Source organism: Geotrypetes seraphini, chromosome 5, assembly GCF_902459505.1.
Source record: "Geotrypetes seraphini chromosome 5, aGeoSer1.1, whole genome shotgun sequence".
Classification (NCBI taxonomy): Eukaryota; Metazoa; Chordata; class Amphibia; order Gymnophiona; family Dermophiidae; genus Geotrypetes; species Geotrypetes seraphini.
Window position 1 is genome coordinate 119,487,690 of NC_047088.1, and position 21,266 is coordinate 119,508,955.

General features: G+C 43.9%; 1 protein-coding gene across 7 annotated transcripts in view; it reads left to right on the forward strand.

The window, feature by feature from the left end:
- Positions 1-21,266, forward strand: part of COL6A3 (collagen type VI alpha 3 chain) — a 1,265,605-nt gene that overhangs the window by 1,039,880 nt on the left and 204,459 nt on the right. For all 7 annotated transcript variants that reach the window (XM_033946673.1, XM_033946674.1, XM_033946675.1 and 4 more), the window contains one exon: positions 7,705-7,748. In XM_033946673.1, coding sequence (XP_033802564.1) covers positions 7,705-7,748 — 44 coding nt within the window. The remainder of the gene's footprint in view (positions 1-7,704; positions 7,749-21,266) is intronic.

Consider the following 21,266-nt stretch of genomic DNA (forward strand, 5'->3'; position numbering starts at 1 on the left):
TTGGATGCCCAAGTTGCTGGCGTCCTTTATAGTAGCTATTTTTAGAACTATTTTTGTAGGGGCTATGTCATGACTGGACAGCGAGCATTCCTGTGTTATCTGGCTAGCATGTTATGATTAGCATTTGGTAACCAGATGATGGTGTTAACATGGAGGAGCCTAGCACCTCCTAAATAAGAGGTTGTAAGTGCTTCCAAAGTAACCCCAGTAGGCATCATGTGCTTTGATGGCTGTATTAGCACATGACCTGCATAAAAATATTGTTATAAAAGTTTAAAACGTTCTATGTAAAATCTTGGCTTAGTGTATGAGAAAATCTCACATTAAAGCCAAGATTGAGGGAGGATCACGTGATGCCTTGAGCCGCGGCAGACGCTGACTGCCTGAGCTCCCGGGCCCCGAGCCCCGAACCGCACTGTTGCCGACCATCGGAGGCGCGTCGGAGGACAGCGCTTTGCAGCGCATCGGGCGCACACTACATGGACAGATTTCTGTCCTCGCCCGCGCCGCAGATGTCAACCCGGACCCAGAAAAAGGATCGGGAACGCCAGCAGCCCGGCGTGGACAAAATGGCGCCGGTAACCTCCGCTGCACCGCTCCAGCAAATAGCGCCGGAGGCGCTGACAGCCATCACACAGGCAGTGACAGTGGCAATGCAGCCTAGTATCACCAAACTTTCAGACCAACTTTCCAAGCTTGAACATCTGTTGCTGGAAACTACCAGCCGGACTACAGCTCTAGAGACCCGAGTATCCAGCCTGGATGACACGCAGCAGGCCCATGACACCACGTTGCAGGAACTGCAAGCCCTAACCCAAAAGCAGGCAGACAGACTGGAAGATCTGGAAAACAGATCCAGGAGATCGAATCTACGCTTCTTAGGAATTCCAGAAACTGTGCCCGGATCTAAACTACTACAGGTGCTGGAGGCATGGCTGACTAGCACCTTTACATTGAAAGAGGGCTTGGGACCCATCCGCCTGGAGAGGGCACACCGGCTGGGAAGGGAGCAGGCGCGAGAGATGAGGCCTCGCATGGTGATAGCCAAAATTTTAAATTACAATCACAAAGTGGAAATATTGCGCAAATATAAACAACTCCGAGAGACGTTAGCATTTGAGGACTCAGAGGTGCGCATCTTTCAAGATTATTCAGCAGCACTGACTGAGCGCAGGAAGCAGTTCTATCCCATCTGTTCCTCTTTGGCTGAAAAAAAAGTACGTTTTCTCTTTTTGTACCCAGCCACTTTGAAAATTCACTACCAGGGACAATGGCATATTTTCGAGGCAGCAGCGGAGGCAGCTCTCTACGTAAATACCCAGGTGCTACCCCAGTCGGACCCAATCTGACAGAGCACGTGATGCGAGCCAGCCTCGGCTTGTTACCTCTTCGGTGACTTTGGATTTGCAGCTGATGGACTTTGGGTTCTTCTGATTCGGGGGAACGGCTGCATTCCATGGTTTTGGCTGTAATGTTGCACTACGATTCCAGTTTGTTTGCATTCTACTGTTCTTTTGACCTGGTTCCGGGACTGGTATATATACTGTGGTTGGGGATTTTCTCAATGTGTTTTATTCTTTCGGCTAACAAAGTGTAAACTGTTTTCTAATTGTCTGGGGGACTCGGGACCCGGAGTGGCATAGTGTCGTGATCCCTCACACCTTTGGGACCGCCTTTGGACGGCCCTGGGGCTGTGACCACAACCATGCGAACAGGGGGTAGATGGGGAAGGGAGGGGAGGGAGGGTGGGGGTTCAAGGGGGGGGGAGTCCTGTGCCACTTTGGCTGTTGTTGACACTTGTTGAGCTATGGGAGAGGATGGGTTTTGCAACGGCAGTGAGAATACAGTTAATTGCATTTTCTATGGTACCACTGACGCTCGGGCAGGTCCTGAGCGCCTCATGGCTACCCTGGGTGTGGCTGGGAGCCCGGGGTGGATCTCCTTTACACAATCTATCTTTTCTATTTACACTTGCCTTCCTGATGCCCGATGGCTAGCAGCCTGAGACTGGTATCTTGGAATGTTTCGGGTATTACCTCCCCAATTAAAAGAACGAAAATTTTAACACAGCTCAAACGTCATCAGGTGGACATAGCCTGTATCCAGGAAACCCGATTGACGGAGCTAGAACATCAGAAGTTGAGGAGGTCTTGGGTGGACGTGGTGTATGCGGCTTCCTCCACGCATAAGCGTGCAGGGGTAGCGGTATTAATTAGTAAGACCTTACCATATACAGCAAAAGTGATAGCCTCTGACCCGAAGGGCAGATATATATTGTTGCAACTGACTGTAGGCACATATTCTTTTTATCTCATGAATATATACGCACCCAATACCTATGACCATTCTTTTTTTGAGGGCATTACCGCACTGCTTCTTGGGAGAGTTACAGAACCGATATATGTAGCAGGAGATTACAATCAGGTTCTTGACCCGACCTGTGATCGCTCTCAGCCGGGGCCCAGCACCAATTCCGCTCAAACCAGAGGTATCCCTTATTTATGCACCACACTGGATTTAGTTGACCCATGGAGAATTCTCCATACCTCAGAACGGGATTACACTCATCGCTCCAGGGCCCATAACACCCAATCTAGAATAGATTATATTCTTACCACGCGTAGGGCCTTCCTAAATGTGGATGCAGCGGTCATAGGCCCGGCTGTGATCTCTGACCACGCGATGATTTGGATTGATGTGAATGTGGGCTTTGGATTACGGGGACCTGCACGCTGGCGCTTCCCTAGTTATTTGTTCTCTGATGAACATTTCAAAACATTCTTAACATCTAAGTGGGAGGACTTCCTAGACTTTAATGGTCAACATCGCAATGATCCACAGTTGTTTTGGAGCACTGTCAAGGCAGTGCTCAGAGGAGATTGCATAGCCTACATAATAGAGCGCAACCGCCGGCTTTCCCGGGGAATACTTCGGTTAGAAAAGGAACTTGCCCTAGCTAAACGTCGTTACACCCACAACCCGACCCGAACCTCTAGAGAACACTTGATCTCGGTGGAAACGACCCTTAATTCCTACATACATGAGCGCACGGTGAAAATGCTTTTGTACCAAAAATATCGCTATCATCGCTATGGTAATCGCGCAGGGAAGTTATTAGCCCGATTGACCTCCCAAGCTAAGGGTCATCGCTATGTGTTGGGGTTGCGGGACAGCCTGGGTTGCCTCAAACATTCTACAGGCCACATTGCACAGCTTTTCATGTCCCACTTTCGGGGGATATACGGTTGTCAGGACTCGGGGGCAGAACCCCTTATTAGGGATTATTTAGTGGATTCTGGATTACAGCCGCTTTCTGATTTGGATGTCGAGTTTCTTAATGCACCCATCACCCCTAAAGAATTGCATAAAGCTATCCAGAACCAACGAAACTTTTCGGCCCCAGGGCCGGATGGTTTCACGGCAGAATTCTACAAATTATTATCAGGGCAGCTGAGTCCCTATTTACGGGACTATTATTCGCAGGTAATTCATGATGAACAATTTCCTGTAGGCTCTAATGAGGCACTAATTACGTTGATTTTGAAACCCGGCAAAGACAGTACTGCTCCCGAGTCCTATCGCCCAATTTCTCTGCTAAATGTGGATATTAAAATCCTATCTAAAATATTAGCTGATAGACTAGCGACCCTTCTCCCCAACATTATAGCATCAACACAGGTGGGATTTGTAAAGGGTCGTCAAGCGGTACACAATGTACGTAAAGCACTGTTGTCCTTAGCCCACACCCAAGCTAATAACATTCCGATGCTCTTGCTTAGCTTAGACGCGGCACAGGCATTTGACCAGGTCAATTGGAAGTATCTCTTTGAGGTGTTGAATTATATGGGTATATCTGGATGGTTTGCCGCGGCGCTACGCACATTATATTCGACATCGACAGCTAGATTACTAGTTAATGACATTATTACTGACCCAATTTCTATAGAGCGGGGCACTCGACAGGGATGCCCCCTGTCGCCTCTACTATTTTTGTTGTACTTGGAACCATTTCTTCGTACAGTGACTTTGGACCCTGACATTGTGGGTGTGAACATTGGGAACCATTTGCTCAAAGTGTTGGCCTTCGCAGACGATCTCCTTTTTTTGCTCACGGATCCCCATCATTCTGTCACGCATTTATTGCAAGCGCTTGATGAATTTAAATTTTATTCGGGTTTTACGCTGAATTACCAGAAATCTTTGGCTTTGGCCAGCCCACTGACACTGCAGCAGACATGGAGCAGCCACTTTCCATTTACATGGGCCGTGAGCTCGATCCGTTATCTGGGGGTGTGGATTCCTAGAGACCTTACGACCCTATACGACAGCAATATCACCCCACTGCTTCGTGACACCACACTACATCTGCAGAATTGGTCCACATTCCCCTTATCGGTGGCAGGCCGGGTAGCTCTCTTTAATATGGTGCTTTTTCCCAAATGGTTGTACCGCTTTCAGGTCCTGCCTCTGCTCCTATCTTACGCCCATAACACACGATTAACGAAAAACTTACAACATTTCCTCTGGGGCGGTAAGCGACCCCGTATGACATTTCTGCGGATGTGTCTGCCTAGGGATAGGGGGGGTTATGGTTTATTAAACATACGTTGGTATGCTATGGCATGTCAGATGCGTCATATTAATGACTGGTTTAGAGGGACCTCTGATTTTTCTGCTACACCTCTGGAGTTATCTCTATTGGCTCCGTTTCATGTGAGCTATTTTTTGCATGTGGCGGATCCAGGGATCCATCCTTTGGTGTCGCACTATCCGATCTTTGGGCCAGCTCGGCGAACCTGGAAGTGGGTCTGTAAAACTGCTAAACTGCCTGCTGGGGTGTCATTATATTTACCTATACAGGGCAATGGAGCTTTTCGGCCGGGAATGCAGACTGCCGCCTTTCCTAGGTGGAGGGAAAAAGGACTTCAATATCTCTTTCATCTGTTCTCGGAGGAGGGGAACTTGGCCACATTTGCGGAGCTACAACACACCTTTGGCTTACCGCCTACTGATCTGTTTGCTTATTACCAGATTCGACATTATATCCAGTCTTTACCTGGGTCTGTTCTCACAGAAGACAGCAGAGAAGCACTTTCCGAACTCTTTAGTCTCTCAGCCCAACAGCGGATCCCACTGCGGTTTCACGTGGTGGGGATCCGGGACTGTCAATCGGGCACTAATCTGGACATTTTGGCGACGGCGTGGGCCGAGGACCTGCAGTGTAAATTAACAGCCCAGCAGCTACAGCGGGTTTTGAAGAACATTCAAAGGGTGTCTCCTAACATAACCCACTGGGAAATGCAATTGAAGATTGTTCTGAGACTTTATATTCCACCGGAACGTGCTGCCCGGATGGGAATTACGGCTTCTCATTCCTGCCCGAAGTGCAGCCAGGCTCACGCTTCTTTGAGCCATATGTTTTGGACATGCCCCAAAATTCAACAGTTCTGGAGTCACCTGGGACGCTATGTTACGTCGCTTTGGGGAAGGCGTTGGCTCCCACAACCGAGAGCGCTATTTGGTTTTTATAACATAGCCACGCCTAAACCCAGGGGAATGTCAGCTTTTATCACCAGAGTGCTTTTACTGGGGAAGAAAACTATCCTTATTAACTGGCTTTCGTCTGATCCTCCGACCTATGCACAATGGAGATCTCTGATGATAATTCATGCCACGCTGGAGCGGAGACTGGTGGGTGACTTGGACCATGGCCCGGGTCGTAGATTTTGTCAGACTTGGGAATGCTTTTGGCAGGACCTCACACCCCGAGCTCGTAGCAGACTTTTGAACATTTAAGGTTATCTCTCAACTTTTGGCATGGCTTTGGACTCCCGGGATGGGGGGGGGGGGTGGGGGGGGGGGGGGGGGACATGTTTGTACTGTTACTTTTGATTGATGCTCTTTCTTGTTCTTGCCTGTTATACTTGAAATAATAAAAAAAAGCATTTGAACATAAAGCCAAGATTGATTAATTGTTTTATATCCTGTCTTTCCCAGAGAGCTCAGAATGGGTTACATGGTAACATACATAATAATTTAACAAAGAAGACACAGAAGAATGAGGCAATATGGGCTACATTGGAGTTTGTCTAATTCAATTTTTCTGGATTAGCAGACACATGAAGCATGCACAGAGTGTCAAGTTCAACATGCAGTATATGAGGAATATATTACTTTGGGAGTTACAGTCTGTATGGTTGCTTAGGCTGAAGAATTAGGTGAAGAGGTAGGTTTTTATTGTTTTTCTAAAGCTCAAAATTCCTTCGAGAAATTTGATGTTTGGAGATAGTTGTTTTCAGTACTTTGGTAAGAAATGAATAGGACCAGGGAGTAATTGTAGATGTGTTTCCTTCTGGGAGTGGAGGGGTCTGTTTGGGAAGTAAGGTGGGAGTTTGGCTAATATATAGCAGAGCGCAGAACGCAAGTACTAAGCCTTTGAAGATGCAGCATTTAGCTATGGGTAGCCAGTGGGCTGATGCTAGTGCTTGGGATACTGAATCGAGGGTTAGACTTTAAGAAGTCTAATTGCTGCATTTTGTACACGTTAGAGACACTCAAGATTTTTTTCTGTCAGTCCATTGAATAATGTGTTACAGTAGTCCATGCAGAAGAGGACAAAGGCATAGAGAAGTTGGTTAGAATTGGGTTTGGAGAAGTACTTTTTTTATTTTCCAGAGTTGTCAGAGATAGTAGAATGAAGAGGAGACCACTTGAGAGATGTGGTTGGTAAGTGATAAGTTAGAGTCAAGAAGTACTCCTAGGCTGTGTACTTGGTAGATCATTTCCAGAGGAGAGGGGACGGTTGTAGATGCAATGCTGTGAATCCAAAGGAGTTCGTTTTTTGAGACGATAGTTGAAGCTTGTTCATGAACATCCAGATTTTGATTTCTGAGAGACAGTTTTGAAGTTTTGCAATCTGGGAGTCACGGATTTCTCACAGTGGAAGATATAGTTGGATGTCATTGAAGGAGTGAATCTTGATTTGGTGTTTATGGGCTATATCTAAAACAGATGTAATATAGAGATTAAATAGAAGAGGAGATAGTAATGCTTCTTTTGGCATCCTGTACTTGATTGGCTTTGGCTTTGATAGGGTAGTATCGTATATGTCTTTTCTCCCAAAACTATCACTGTCACCTTTGAAATTACACACCCTTTCTATAATTTATAAGAACAACATTACCATATTTTATTACAGTAGATGGGATAGACTTCTTCAAAATAAGAGAATAAAATGTAAGAGAAGTAAGGGGAAATAAGAAAGAGCTGTTCATTATTGATTAATTGCAGGTCTTTTGTCAGAATTTGATGTAACAAAGAATTACTAAATTAGGGGCTTCTTTTATCAAACAAATTAGTGTGGGCCAGGACTCTAAATACACCAAAGGGATTCAAAAGGCTTCAGTTCATTTGTTGCGCAGTATTTGCTACAGCAGCTTGATAAAAGAGGCCTTAGTGATAGGTTTCTAGTGCACTGGTTGCAAGGAAACCTCAAAAGCTTCACTCATGGTTTAACATACAATAACCTGAATCCCTCTATAAATTATCTTTGTAATTGATGATTTCTATCAATTGCTCTATTTGATGAACTGATTATAATCTCATCCTGTCTTGCATGTTACAAGTATGAAATTTCACATGATTCATAAGTGAAATTAAGAGAATTTATGGAAAGCACGATGATTCACTTTTATGTTTCAACAGGAAGAATGTAGAGTACATACTTTCAAGCACAGAGAAAACAGCTGGTATGTATTCCCTTACTTTTCAGGTAGTACTGGACAGTCATTAGCAGTGATTTGACTATTGTGTAATGTGTAAGATAAGAGTAATGATAAGAAAACTTATGAAAAAGCTCACCTTTGCTTAATAATACAATCTGGCAAGGACTGATGTTTCTTAGAGTTGCCCTTGTGCAACAAAGTTATCCATTAGTAGTACCATGACATGCTTTATACTAGGAGATTTATTTATTGTATTTGATATACTGCCCCTCTGGTATAAATCGACCAAAGCAGTTAACAACACAAGGGTTCAGATCAAAATCCTAAGTACTCATAGCTAATAAATAGCCTTTAACATTAGGAGATCAGATTTAAGTCTCAGGTTCACTTTGGTCAATGGGATTCAGGCACTTTGACCCAAATTCTATAAAGAGCACCACTAGTTAGGCACGTTAGGCACCCTAATGGCACTGGTTTTAATTGCCTTTAATTGATGCAATAATTGATTATGTCATTTAAAAGTAATGAAATGCCATTAAAAAAAGATGGTGCTTCCACAAGTGGCACCAGAACCACGACTATGGAGATGTGGTTAACACAAGAAGTACCTTTTAGATGTCGGGAGGCGCCTCCATAGTCATGATAGGTGCCAGAAATGTAGGCCTTGAAAACCTTGGCCTACATTTCTGGCACCTATCTGCTGCGATTCTATAAATGGTGCCATTTATAGAATTGGTGACATTTATAGAATCTGGACCTTTAACTGAAATTAATTAATTAGAATTTATTTACCACCTTTTTGAAGGAATTCATCTGAGGGAGTATACAGAAAGAACAATATGGACATAGACAATAGTCAATCACAGAAATAAAAATATTCAAATAATAGTCTGGCCAAAATTCAGCCAGCAGCATACAACGTTGTTTTATCCTTCACTAGCACTAAAATTGGAAATTCAATGCCAGGTCCTGTGTGAGCTTTGGCAATGAATTTCATTTTTTTTTAAAGCCAGCGCATGCCCAGTTAAGTCAATATTCAGATTTAACCAGCCATGAGCTAGAGCATAAAGATAGGACCACTATTCATGTGGTCCTATTTCTGCTCTAAACATGGATGATAACTCTGAATATTGGAAACTAATCAGACTCTGCCCCTGAAATAACCCAGAATGTTCCCAACATTGCTGGCTTCTGCTTCATTGCTAACCAGTTATTTTATTTATTTATGCATTTTAACTATCCATTTATTCATTCTAACTATCCATTTATGTATTTATTCATTTTAACTATCCATATTAACTATATGGTTTACAAAAATTATGATTATAACAAGTTACGCAATACTAACCAGTTAAGTGCATAGAATAGAAGTTGTAAAGGATTTCAATTTTCTATGCTGTTTTATAAACAAAGAGCCAACTAGCAGGAAGAAAATACTCCATAGAATAGCACTTGGTCACTCTTCAATGAAGACAACAAAGACAATGAGATAACACTCCAAACAAAGATCAGACTTGTCCATGCACTCGTTTTCTCAGTGGTCAGTTACAGATGCAAAAGCTGGACACTACAGAAAGAATAGTGACTCATTTGAGCTTTGGAGGTGGAGAAGGATTTTTGGTGTGACGTAGACCATCAGAAGAACTAACAAATCGATTCTGGAAGAGATCAAACAGGCTATGTCACTCAAAGCCCAAATAATGAAGTTACAACTATCTTATTTTGCTCACCCCATCAGAAGAGAGAGATCACTGGAGAAGGACATCATGTTTGGGAAGATTGAATGAACCAGGCAAAGAGGGTGACCTGCAATCAGATGGTTGAACATGTTGAAAACAACCAGGGGGATGATGCTGGAGAACCTTTCCGGACTAGCACAAAACCAATTTCTTTTTAGATCCGCAATTCATCAAGTCACTAGGACTCGAGCACGAGTCAATGGCACCTAACAACATGGCATGGTATGCTACTTACAGTGTCATTACAATATGCAGTAAAACATCTTAATGGACAGCTTAGGGTGTTGTGGAGTTGAGCAAGTAGAGAGATAAGATAGAATAACAGGAGTTAGAAAATAAAGGAATTAACTTAAAGAATGTTGCACATGAAGTCAAGTATTTGAAAATGATCTCAGGGTAGAAATGAATAAGTATGTGCTGTCATTAGTCCTTGTTAGGGTTACCAGACGTTCAGGAAAACCTTGACATGTCCTCTTATTAGAGGACTGTTCGGAGTCCCAGACAGACTTTCCAAAAACTGACAGTTTGTCCAAGTTTTGGAAAGCCTCAATGAACTCCAGCCACATCTGGAGTGCATCTGAGCATGAGTGGATGATATCACCTGCATCCACGCATGCTCCAGGCCCTCCAGACACAGCTGGAGCATGCTGGGGAAGAAGAGAGGAGGTTTCTGGGGGCAGGACTGGAGGTGGAACTGGGAGGGACTGAGGCGGAACGGGGCAGAGCTGAAGGTGGAATGGGATGGGGCTGGAGGTAGAACAGGGTGAGGCCGAGTATCTGGATTTTTGAGTCCTGAAAAATGTAACCCTAGTGCTTGTGTGTGTGTGTGTAACTAGCAAGTTAGTTGTTTCTTCCATTAAAGACTTGGGAGAAGAGCCAAGTATTCACCTGCTTCCTGAAGTAGAGATAATCTTGTGTTGAGTGAAGCCTTTAAGAGTGGGGTCTACTTTGGAGAAGGCTCATTGGTGGCCATCATGTGATGTCCCTTGGAGAACCTTTGTGACTGGAAAGGAAAAGAAGAATAAATATTGGCTGCACTGGATGGTTCGCTCTTTCTAACCCCTCCTCTTTACTTGGTCTCCCCCCTTCCTGTTCTTAGGATCATAGGATCCAACTCTGTGGGTACTTGAGTACCCCAATATTGAACAAACTCATTGACTATACCCAGGGAGAAAATTCTGTTGGGTTTAGCACACCCGATAATTTTTAAAAGTTGGTTCCTATGTCTTGGATTAATCTATGCTGATTTCCTTCCTTTACATTACATTACATTACATTAGTGACTTTTATTCCGCCAGTACCTTGCAGTTCGAGGCGGATTACAAAAGAAGAAACTGAACATTTCCAGGAAAATTACAATTTAGGGAGCGGTTTATACGATTGAGACTTTGAAGAGAAAAATTACAAGAGTGGAAGAGACTTTGAGGGGCAATTTACAAGAGAGGGGATGAACAAGGGGAAGAGTTAAGATATCTAGATAAATTTTTTGAATAGCAGGGTTTTGATTTCTTTTCGAAATGATTTGAAGTCGCTCGTTGTCAGCATGTTGGAGATGGAGTGGTCAAGTTTCACTGCTTGCGTCGCTAGTAGGTTGTCATACATCTTCTTGCGCTGAGTACCTTTGAATGGGGGGTAGGTAAATGGGGTCTGAGTGCCATCAGATAACTGAACACACATGCCTTTACCCAATCCAGGGGTTAAGGAAGGAGTTTGGGTGGAATTTCAATGTATAAAATATATGAACATTTCCACATGCTTTTGAGCAGGCATAAATGTCTACAACTTCATTTTAGATTCAGTTTCTTGGGGTCTACATTAGTTCAGCCTCCCACATCAGTTCCAGCCAGTTCTATTCTCTCACCTGCATCAGCTCCTTTCTCATGCAGGCCATTAGCCACCATAGTAACATAATGAATGACGGCAGATAAAGCCCTGCATGGTCAATCCAGTCTGCCCAGCAATCACAATCATTATCAAGGCAATATTGAACCAACAATCCAGTAGTAGTATTACATTTTATTTGCTAAGTTCCACTACAAAATGTGTTCCCCTTTCTCCACTGAGATATACAAGACTTGCACACTTCTAATAAATGCATTTCAACATAACATACAAGACTTGCACATATATAATATGAGCATACATGCTACTGATCCATCCTTGCATTTTCAGGGCTCTGGCCCTACATCCCAGCTACTAGTGTTGCTGTCAAAGCCTACTCCAGCCCATCCTGAGCTGTCTTTGCCATATACAGGGCATGGACCTTAAGGCCCTGATTCTGTATAGGACGCCTGGGAGAGGTGTCCTATTCAGAATCGGGCCTACACTAAACCCCGATTCTGTAACCGGCGTCCATGTTACAGACGCTGGTTAGAGAATCGGGTTAGATTAGACACGACCCGCTACACTTATCGCGGCAAGGGATCTCTAGGCACCTGGGCCAATCAAGCCTTAGACTTAGTGGGGATGGGCGGACCCACTATGCCTAAGGTCTGATTGGTCCAGGCTTCTAGAGCCTGGGCCAATCAGGCCTTAGGCTTCAGCGGGATGGGCAGGGAAGGAGCGGGTCCGCCTCATTTCGATGAGGCGGGCCTGCCGGCTGGACAGGCAAGACCCGTCTGGCCAAAAGAAAAGGTTAGTTTGGTGGGGGGGAGGTTTGGGGGCTGTTAGTGCGGGGGGGGGGGGAGGGTGCGTCTTCGGGCAGGAGGGATTGGGCACCCTCCTGCCAGCGATCGATATTGTCGAGGGGGGGCATCTTCGGCAGGAGGGTTTGGGCACCCTCCTGCCAGAGATCGGTAGTGTCGGGGGGGGCATCTTCTGGCAGGAGGGTTTGGGCACTCTCCTGCCAGATCGGTAGTGTCGGGGTGGGAAGGAGATCGGTAATGTCGGGGGGGCGGTCGGTAGTGTTGGGGGGGCGGTCAGTAGTGTCGGGAGGGAGCATCTTTCGGTATGAGGTTTTGGGCACCCTCCTGCCTGCAATCGGACAGGGGGCCGCTGCCCGCTATACTTATAGCAGCAGAGAGATCCCTTGCCGCAATAAGTATAGCGGCCGCGTCTGCTTACAATGTAGACCAGCATTTTGTTGGCCTACATTGTAAGCGTCTCTTCCTCTACTAGGGAGACGCGTAGGGCTGCCTAGGTTCGCCTAAGGCCCTTAGGTGAGCTTAGGCGTCTTGCGGGTCTCCCTAGGCTCCCGGAGGCGCCTTCAATATAGGCGGTCTGCCTGGGGTGCAGTTTTTTTAAAAAACGTGCATCCCGATTGGCTGATTAGACAGCTGTAGGACGCCTACAGCTGCCTAAAATCGGGACGCACTTTGGAGAATCAGGGCCTAAAAGTCTGTCTGGCATTGGCTACACTTTCCCACTGCTGGAGCTGCTATTTAAACACCACTTCTGCGCATCATAAATGAACTTATAGTTATTGAACTGTTAAGTTTTGCTTTGATAATATCCTCTTTCTATTTAGGAATTCTTTGTCTATCCCACACATTTTTGACCTCTGTCATTGTTTTTGTCTCCACTACCTTCCATGAAAAAGTATTTCCTGACATTACTCATGTCTACCACTCTGCAACCTCATATTATGTCCTCTAGTTTTACTGTTTCTTTGTCTCTGTACCATACCTTTTCTATTCCTTCTTTCCTCCAGGGTATACATATTCTTCTCATATATCTTTTGGCAATATCCTGATATCATTTTTGTCACCTTCCTCTTGTCCGATTCAAGTCTTCTTACATCCTTAGCAAGATATGACTAGAATTGAGCACAATATGTCAAGTGGGGCCTCACCAATGAATTGTACATTAATACCTCACTTTTTCTGCTAATGATTCCTTTCTCTATGCAGCCCAGCATCCTTCTGACTACGGCCACTGCTTTGTCACATTGTTTCGCAGTCTTGAGATCCTCAGTCAGTATCACCCTAAGGCAGTGGTTCTCAATCTTCCTAATGCCGCGACCCTTTAATACAGTTCTTCATGTTGTGGTGACCCCCCAACCATAAAATTATTTTCGTTGCTACTTCATAACTCTAATTTTGCTACTGTTATGAATCGTAATGTAAATATCTGATATGCAGGATGTATTTTCATTGTTACAAATTGAACATTATTAAAGCATAGTGATTAATCATAAAAACTATGTAATTATATATTGTGAAATATTTATTTCTAATTACAAATAAATGTATGTGGGCGGACCCGCCTGGAGACGGATAGAGGAGCGGTGTCTCAGTTCCTAAGACCGGTGTTCTTCAACATTTTGACACCTATGGACCGGCGGAAATAAAATAATTATTTTACCGGTCCGCGGACCGACAGTTGAAGAACACTGGGCTAAGTCATGCCCATCTCCACTCAATCTCCGCCCCATTTTTCCCATTCATTTTTCATATATACTGTCACACCCCCGGTACCGGGTTGTCAGAATGGCTACTGGGACGTGCGCAAAACTCCAAAATTCAGACGTGCCTTTCTCAGGTGAAATGCCCTGCTGGTGGTTCAATATCAGCTAATATATAAAGAAAACCAGGTAGCTGAATGTTCAATAAAAAAATAGAAGCGCTTTATTTGACAGTAGCGTGGAAATCAACACTGTAGCTACTGTTCTCAAAGTCCACATTCAAAGAATAGCAAGTTCAAAACAAAACCAAAATACAGCTCAAAGAAAATGGCTAATAAGTCAGCCCAGGTCTGAGCAACCCTCTCTTCAGGGTATATCCCTAATAGTCTTAACTGGTTCTTAGTCACAGATAAGGAAAACAATAATTGGTAATTGTAAGTCAATTTGCTTCTTCCAGCACACTGTGTTAGCCTGGAATTGGACAGGCTCTCCCCTGCCAGTTCAGGTAAGCTGGCGGAGACGGGGAGTTGCTGAATCAACTTCAAAAACTACTGCCAGAAAATGGCCCCACAATCCCAACCCAGGATCTTTTGTGGATTCAGACCCCTCAACTCCCACTGAAAACAATCAGTAGCCAAAACTTTCCTTATCTCAAGAAAAGGAAACAACTCCAAAAACACAGTTCACAGTCCTTCCAAAAATTCAAGAGAATTCTTCAGGAGTGAACTTTGGAAATGCTCACCCACACACACTCAGCCAGCACAAGTCCCAAAACACAAGGCAGAAAAAAACACAAGGAGAAACTTAGCTTTCCTCCATGGGAATTTCCTCAGGCTCCCAGGTAAGGTCCATAGGTTCCTCAGCCTGTAGACCATCAAGCAGACTTGGCAGAGACGGCTCATCCAGGTCTCTCATCTCAACCTCATTCTCGGTTTGGAACCTGGAAGCACCTGGTCATGAGTCTCCTTCCAGAGCTGGATCCAGACTGACTTTACTCAGCTTGCTCTGTTCTTTTGTCCAGCCTTCAGAGAGCCACACCCTACTCTGTATGGGGGTTGGACAGCCTGGTTCTGAGCTTTCTGCTGTTTTTCTATTAACCTAAGCAGATGGGGGCTGGGCTGGATAGGAGCTTGTCTCCTATGGGAAGTTTTAACAGGAGCAACTCTAGGTTTAGAGAACCTTATGTTCTCCTCTGGTTTCCCCTCCTCCCAGACCTCTTGTTCTAGGGCACCCTTGCCACTGACAGAGCTCTGGGAACTGTTTGTAGGAGGGCTGCTGTACTGGTCTGCTCTCCTAACAGTCAGGGGTTTTTGTCCCTTCTCTGGCACAAACCTAACTCTGGTGCCGGGTTTGTGACAATACACACAATATAATTGTATTAACAACACATAATGGTTAACTACAAAATTAAAATACACAAAGCACACTGTATACTTTTTAACATTCATTTCTACCAGAAAACAGATAACCCCATGCAAATGCAGGACCAAAAACTAAAAGTACTAATATTTACAAACAAACTCTAAGATGCAAGACTCTGTAAGCAGTACAACCCCAGAGGAAAAGAAACAAATACATTTCTTCCTGAACAGACAAATCAATCACTAAATAAAAAAATAAAAGCATTTCCCCTACCATTGTTGTATCTCTCCCTCCATGTGCCTTGCCTTCTGGCTTTCCCCCCCTTCCCCCGCCCCGTGTTATCTTTGGGCCAACACAGTGTCTTCTTTGCGATCAACACAGTGTCTTCGGGGTGGCTCCCTGAGTGCTGCATTGCACAAAGCTGTGGGCAGCGGCTCCTTGCGCGCATCTCACGCCTCATCTGGAAGCCTTCCCTTTGACATTGCGATGTCAAGAGAGAAGGCTTCTGGTTCAGGTGCGGGCCACGCGTAGAAGCCTTTTCCCACAGCTTTGTACACTGAAGCACTCAGGGAGCCGGTCCGAAGACACCACGTTGATCGCACCGTGGACCGGCGGCTAAGGAACGCTGTTTTAGGTCCAATGGACCGGCGGTTGAAGAACACTGCCTAAGACCATCGGAAATATGTGTTTTCCAATGGTCTTAGGCGACCCCGGTGAAAGGGGTCATTTGACCCCCCCAAAGGGGTCGCGACCCACAGATTGACAACCACTGCCCTAAGATCTCTTTCTTAGTCAGTGCAGATCAGCTTCTTGACCCCTAGCACATATAGTTCCTTTAGATTTTTACTCCCCATGTGCATCACAATGCACTTTTTCACATTAAAATTTAACTGCCAAACATTAGACCATGTTAATATTTGCAGATCTTTTCTCATGTTTTCTATTCCTTCCGATGTATCCACTCTTTTGCAAATCATCATGTCATTTGTAAAAAGACACACTTTTCCAATTGACATCGGGGGGAAAGCTTTTGTGTTGGCTGTGTGCAGTCCCTTCATGTGCCTGGCCCATCCCTGTTGCTGTGGCGGTGGGGTGGGGTTGGGAATGGAGTGTGGCAGGTGGCAGGGTTGGCTTTGTGAGTGGGGCAGGGAGGAATCGGCGGCGGTGGCTTCAGCGGGGGGCAGGCAGGGAGAGAGGAAGAAAAAGTTGAGGGGGAATGGAGTGTGTTGGATCCGCAGGGTCGGCTTTGGTGGTGGGGTGGGGAGGAAGGGAGAAATCGGCAGCGGTGACTTCAGTGGGGGGAGGGCAGGCAGGGAGAGAGAGAGGAAGAAAAAGTTGGACTCATGGAGGGACAGAGAGAGATGTTGGTTGGGGAATGGAATGAAGTCCGGAGGAGAGGAAGCATGCAGAAGGCAGAAAGAAAGAAATACTGCATGCACAGTCAGAAAGAAGTGAAACCAGAGACTCATTAAATCACCAGACAACAAAGGTAAGAAAAATGATTTTATTTTCAATTTAGTGTTCAAAATGTATCAATTTTGAGAATTTATATCTGCTGTCTATATTTTGCACCCAATTTGTCTATTTTTCTATAGTTGCTACTGAGGTGACATTGCATATTTTAAAGTCATCTGCCATGACCTCTTTGAAAAAACCCCAAATAAAACCCCCCGAATATAAATGATAATTAACATTTTCTCTGCATACAGTGTGCTTTGTGTTGGTTTTTTTTTAATTTTTTGGTTACCATTAGGTATTAATAAGATTATATCGTGTGTACTATACTGTATATGAAAAATGGATGGAAGAAATTGCATTACAATTAGTATTATTATTATGGAGGTGGAGTTGGGGTGGAGTTTAGGCAGGTCTGGGGCAGAGTTTGGGTGGGTCTGGGATGGAGCTTGGGTGGGGGTACTCAGTTGGTATTTGTTAGGTTTAGGGGATACTTGGCTTGAAAAGGTTGAGAAACAGTGCTCTAAGGCACTTCTTTCTTTCCTCTGAGCAAATTCTATTTACTACCACTCAGGGTTTGTTGTTTTTTTTAAATATTTCCTCTGATATATGCAAACGACCACTCAGATACCTAGGAAAATAAAATACAGTGCTTAGCTTTATTGCATACTGGATTAGCACTTCAGACAGTTACAGCTGGCCACGATCACATAAGGCACAAATACAACAGGCTCTTAACTCCTCTCTGCATGTCTTCAGAAAGCTGGTCAGAGCAGACCCAACGGGAGATAAAGTGTATCAGCAAACATTTACCAAAAATATGTGCTAAAAAGAATACATCACAGTAAAATATATCCTCTGTACTTAAGGGTGGTGGTGGCAAAAGGTAATGGAAAAGAATATAATCATTAAAAAGCATGTCCTTCTGAGGGAAGGATGGATGGGTTTTATCCCAGCTTTGTGAACAGCGCCTGTCTGTGCTTAGCAGTTAAGGAAGGTATGGAAACATATTAGGGGCCTCTCAGGGGGAGCACCCTGGGTACCAACTTGGTGGGAGCTTTGGCACATCTCCTCTTAACCCCAAGGGGATGGGAGGAGTCTCTGAAAAGCACTCTTCCCTACCTCTTCAAATCTTTGCCAGAAGCGAGCAGGCTGTCCTATGCAATGTTCGCACTGGCTTAGCAGATCTCTAAGCTATCATATCACTGGGCACTCAGAGACACCTGCCTGGAAGATGCTATAGCTCAATATCTAAAAGCCCTGTGCTCATCTTTCAAAGGTCATGGGTTTGAATCCCAACCAGCTCCCCAGCACATATTTTAATTGTGGCATTCTACCTTGCAGGTGCACCTTGATGATCTCACAATGAGGTCACCATTGTGCAACTGCAAACCTCCATTTGCAATGAAGTAGAAGCCATGCTAAGGTCTGTATCTGGGTTTTTTCTGTTTTTAACCTTTAGTAAATGACATGTGCTTTATTTGCTGAATTTACTTATTTTAAGAATGACCTCACTGGAGCAATCTTTAGTGAGAAAAAATGGGTAGCATTTTAGCAAAATACAAAGCTGTTTTTTTTCATGTGCTGTGCTTCAGTTAATAGATCTTTCCTTCTAATTAGCAAATAGCATTACTGTTTGTCCAGAAAAATTGAAGGTTTTAAGAACATAAGAACTGCCATCTCCAGATCAGACCCATGGTCCATCGAGTCCAGCGATCCGCACACGCGGAGGCCCAATCAGATGTACACCTGATGTAGTTTTAGTCACCCATATCCCTCTATGCCTCTCGTAAGGCTTGCTTTTGAATCCTAAAACGGTGGATTCCATAATAACCTCCTCTGGGAGAGCATTCCAGGTGTCCATCACTCGCTGTGTGAAGCAGAACTTCCTGACATTTGTCCTGGACTTGTCCCCCCTTAGCTTCAGTCCATGTCCTCTTGTCCATGTCACGTTGGACAATGTAAATAATTTATTTCCCTGCCCTATTTTGTCGATGCCTTTCAGTATTTTGAAAGTATCAATCATGTCCCCTCGCAGTCTCCTCTTCTCAAGGGAGAACAGTCCCAGTTTCTTGAGTCGTTCCTCATATTCCAAGTTCTCCATACCATTTATTAGCTTCGTTGCTCGTCTCTGCACCCTCTCCAGCATTTTTATATCCTTCTTTATGTTGGGAGACCAATGTTGGACACAGTATTCCAAGTGTGGTCTGACCATTGCCCTATAAAGCGGCATTATAACTTTCTCCGATCTACTCGGGATTCCTTTCTTTATCATGCCTAACATTCTATTTGCTTTCTTTGCTGCTGCCGCGCATTGTGCCAATGGTTTCAGGGTCCTATCTATCAGTACACCCAGGTCCTTTTCTTGTTCGCTCTTACCCAGAGTTGCACCTGACATTCTATATTCGTATTCCTTGTTCTTACTGCCTAAATGCATTACTTTGCACTTTTCCACATTAAAATTCATCTGCCTTTTCTCTGCCCATTTCTCTAACTGACACAAGTCACTCTGGAGTACCTCGCTATCCTTCTGCGATCTGATTGCCCGGCATAGCTTTGTGTCATCAGAAAACTTGATGATCTTACTGGATGTTCCTCCTTCTAGGTCAGTTATGAAAATATTAAATAAGATGGGCCCAAGTATCGAGCCCTGGGGCACACCGCTAGTCACTTTCTCCCAGTCCGAGAACTACCCATTTATAGCCACTCTCTGCTTTCTGTTCTCTAGCCATTTGCCTATGCATGCAATATCTTTGTATTGATGTGCCCTGTTTATGTGGTGGCTTATTAAATATATTTTGAGCTTAATGAAGCAAAAATAAAAACCCAGAGAGCTATATAGCAGATGCCATTAAGAACATCCAAACTGTGCCTAAGTTCCGTTCACAGAACTCAGGTCTATCTGAAGCCTAAACTATGCTCAAAAATAGAATTTCTTACAATGCCTATAAGACCTAGTTTTACAATTGCTATGCAGCTTGCTAGCTTACTCTGTAACACACTGGTTAAACCTACAGCCTTCTACACTAAAGTTGCTGGTTCGAATCCCAGTCACTCTGTCTGATGGGAGAGAAATAAATAAAAGCATTAAACAGATCCAACTCTCAGTATTACAATTATAATGAAAAATTGCCATTTTAATAACATAATAATAAAATATTATGTCATTGTTTGGACGTCACCTAAAACCTGTTTCTCTAAAAGACGCCTAAAAAGTTAAACGCCTAAACAGTGCTGAACTCCGCTGATTCTACAAAGGATGCCTAACTTTAGATGTGTTTTGCAGAATCAGGGCCTTAGAGCCCAAAGGCATCTTCTTTTTTAATTATTTATTTATAAGTTTTCAAATTACCAATTCAAGATTAACTTGTACAGATAGCAAATTCAAGACATGCAAAATAAAATAATATACATCAATACTTGCAAGAAAAAGATTTTCAGCTTAAATCCAGCTCAAGTCCCAAAATAAGATCCAAAATGTAAGTAATAATGAGAAAAAGAAGAAAAACACATCTGAAAGAAACTATGGTAAGTTAACTGAGATAAAGGCATCTATTCAGCACTTTTCCTTCTCCAGTTGAGATAGTGACAAGAATTTTGTCAGTTGGAAGGGCTCAAAGAAAATAAATTTCTGTAAATTATAATGTTTTATACATTTGCATGGATGGCAAAGATAAAATTTAGCCCCCAAAGCTATGACACCAGGGGCTCCTTTTGCGAAGGTGCGCTAGCGGTTTTAGCACATGCACCGGATTAGTGCGTGTTAGCCGAAAATCTACCGCCTGATCAAGAGGAGGCAGTAGCGGCTAGCGCGCGCTATTCCGCGCGTTAAGGCCCTAACGAACCTTCGTGAAAGGAGCCCCAGGTTTAATAACAAGAATTCTTTCCTACACCTTTGTGTATTATGTGCTAGGTCTGGGAACATTGGTACCTTAAAGCCCAAAAATTCTTTTTGCTTGTTTTTAAAGAACATTCTCAACAACCAAGTTGTATCTGAAGTAAGAGCAACTGTCAGGAGTAAAGTAGCTGGAGTAGCTGTTTCCCTATTGGAAATTTCCAATAGGGTTGATATATTCATTGATTCCTGATTTATTTCTTGCTGGTGGTTTTGTATCTTACTTGGAAGGTAATAGGCTTGTGTAAATGGAGGTAATGAAACCTCAGGAACCTCCAATATTTCCATTAGATATTGTTTCAAACTTTCCCTAGGAGTTACCGTGGTAATCCTAGGGAAATTGATCAATCTAAGATTATTATTTCTAGAAAAGTTTTCAAGTGATTCAAGTTTTCTTCTTAGATTTGTATTGTCCTTAATTAGCGTCTCTTGTATTTGTTTTGATGGGGGTTTTTTTGTTGCAAATTTTCTATTGAGGATTTAGGGCTCCTTTTACTAAGGTGCACTAGCAGTTTTAGCACACAGCGCGCACTACAATGCCGCGCGCACTAGATGCTAACGCCTCCATAGAGCTTGCGTTAGTATTTTCCGTGTAGTGTGGGGTTTGCGCATGCTAATCTTCAGTGCGTGCTAAAAATGCTAGCGCACCTTAGTAAAAGGAGCCCTTAGAGTCACCAATTCCATATTTTAGTTTATTGGTATCATTATCATGTTCTTTTAGTTTCCCTTCTATCTGTTGAAATTGAAGA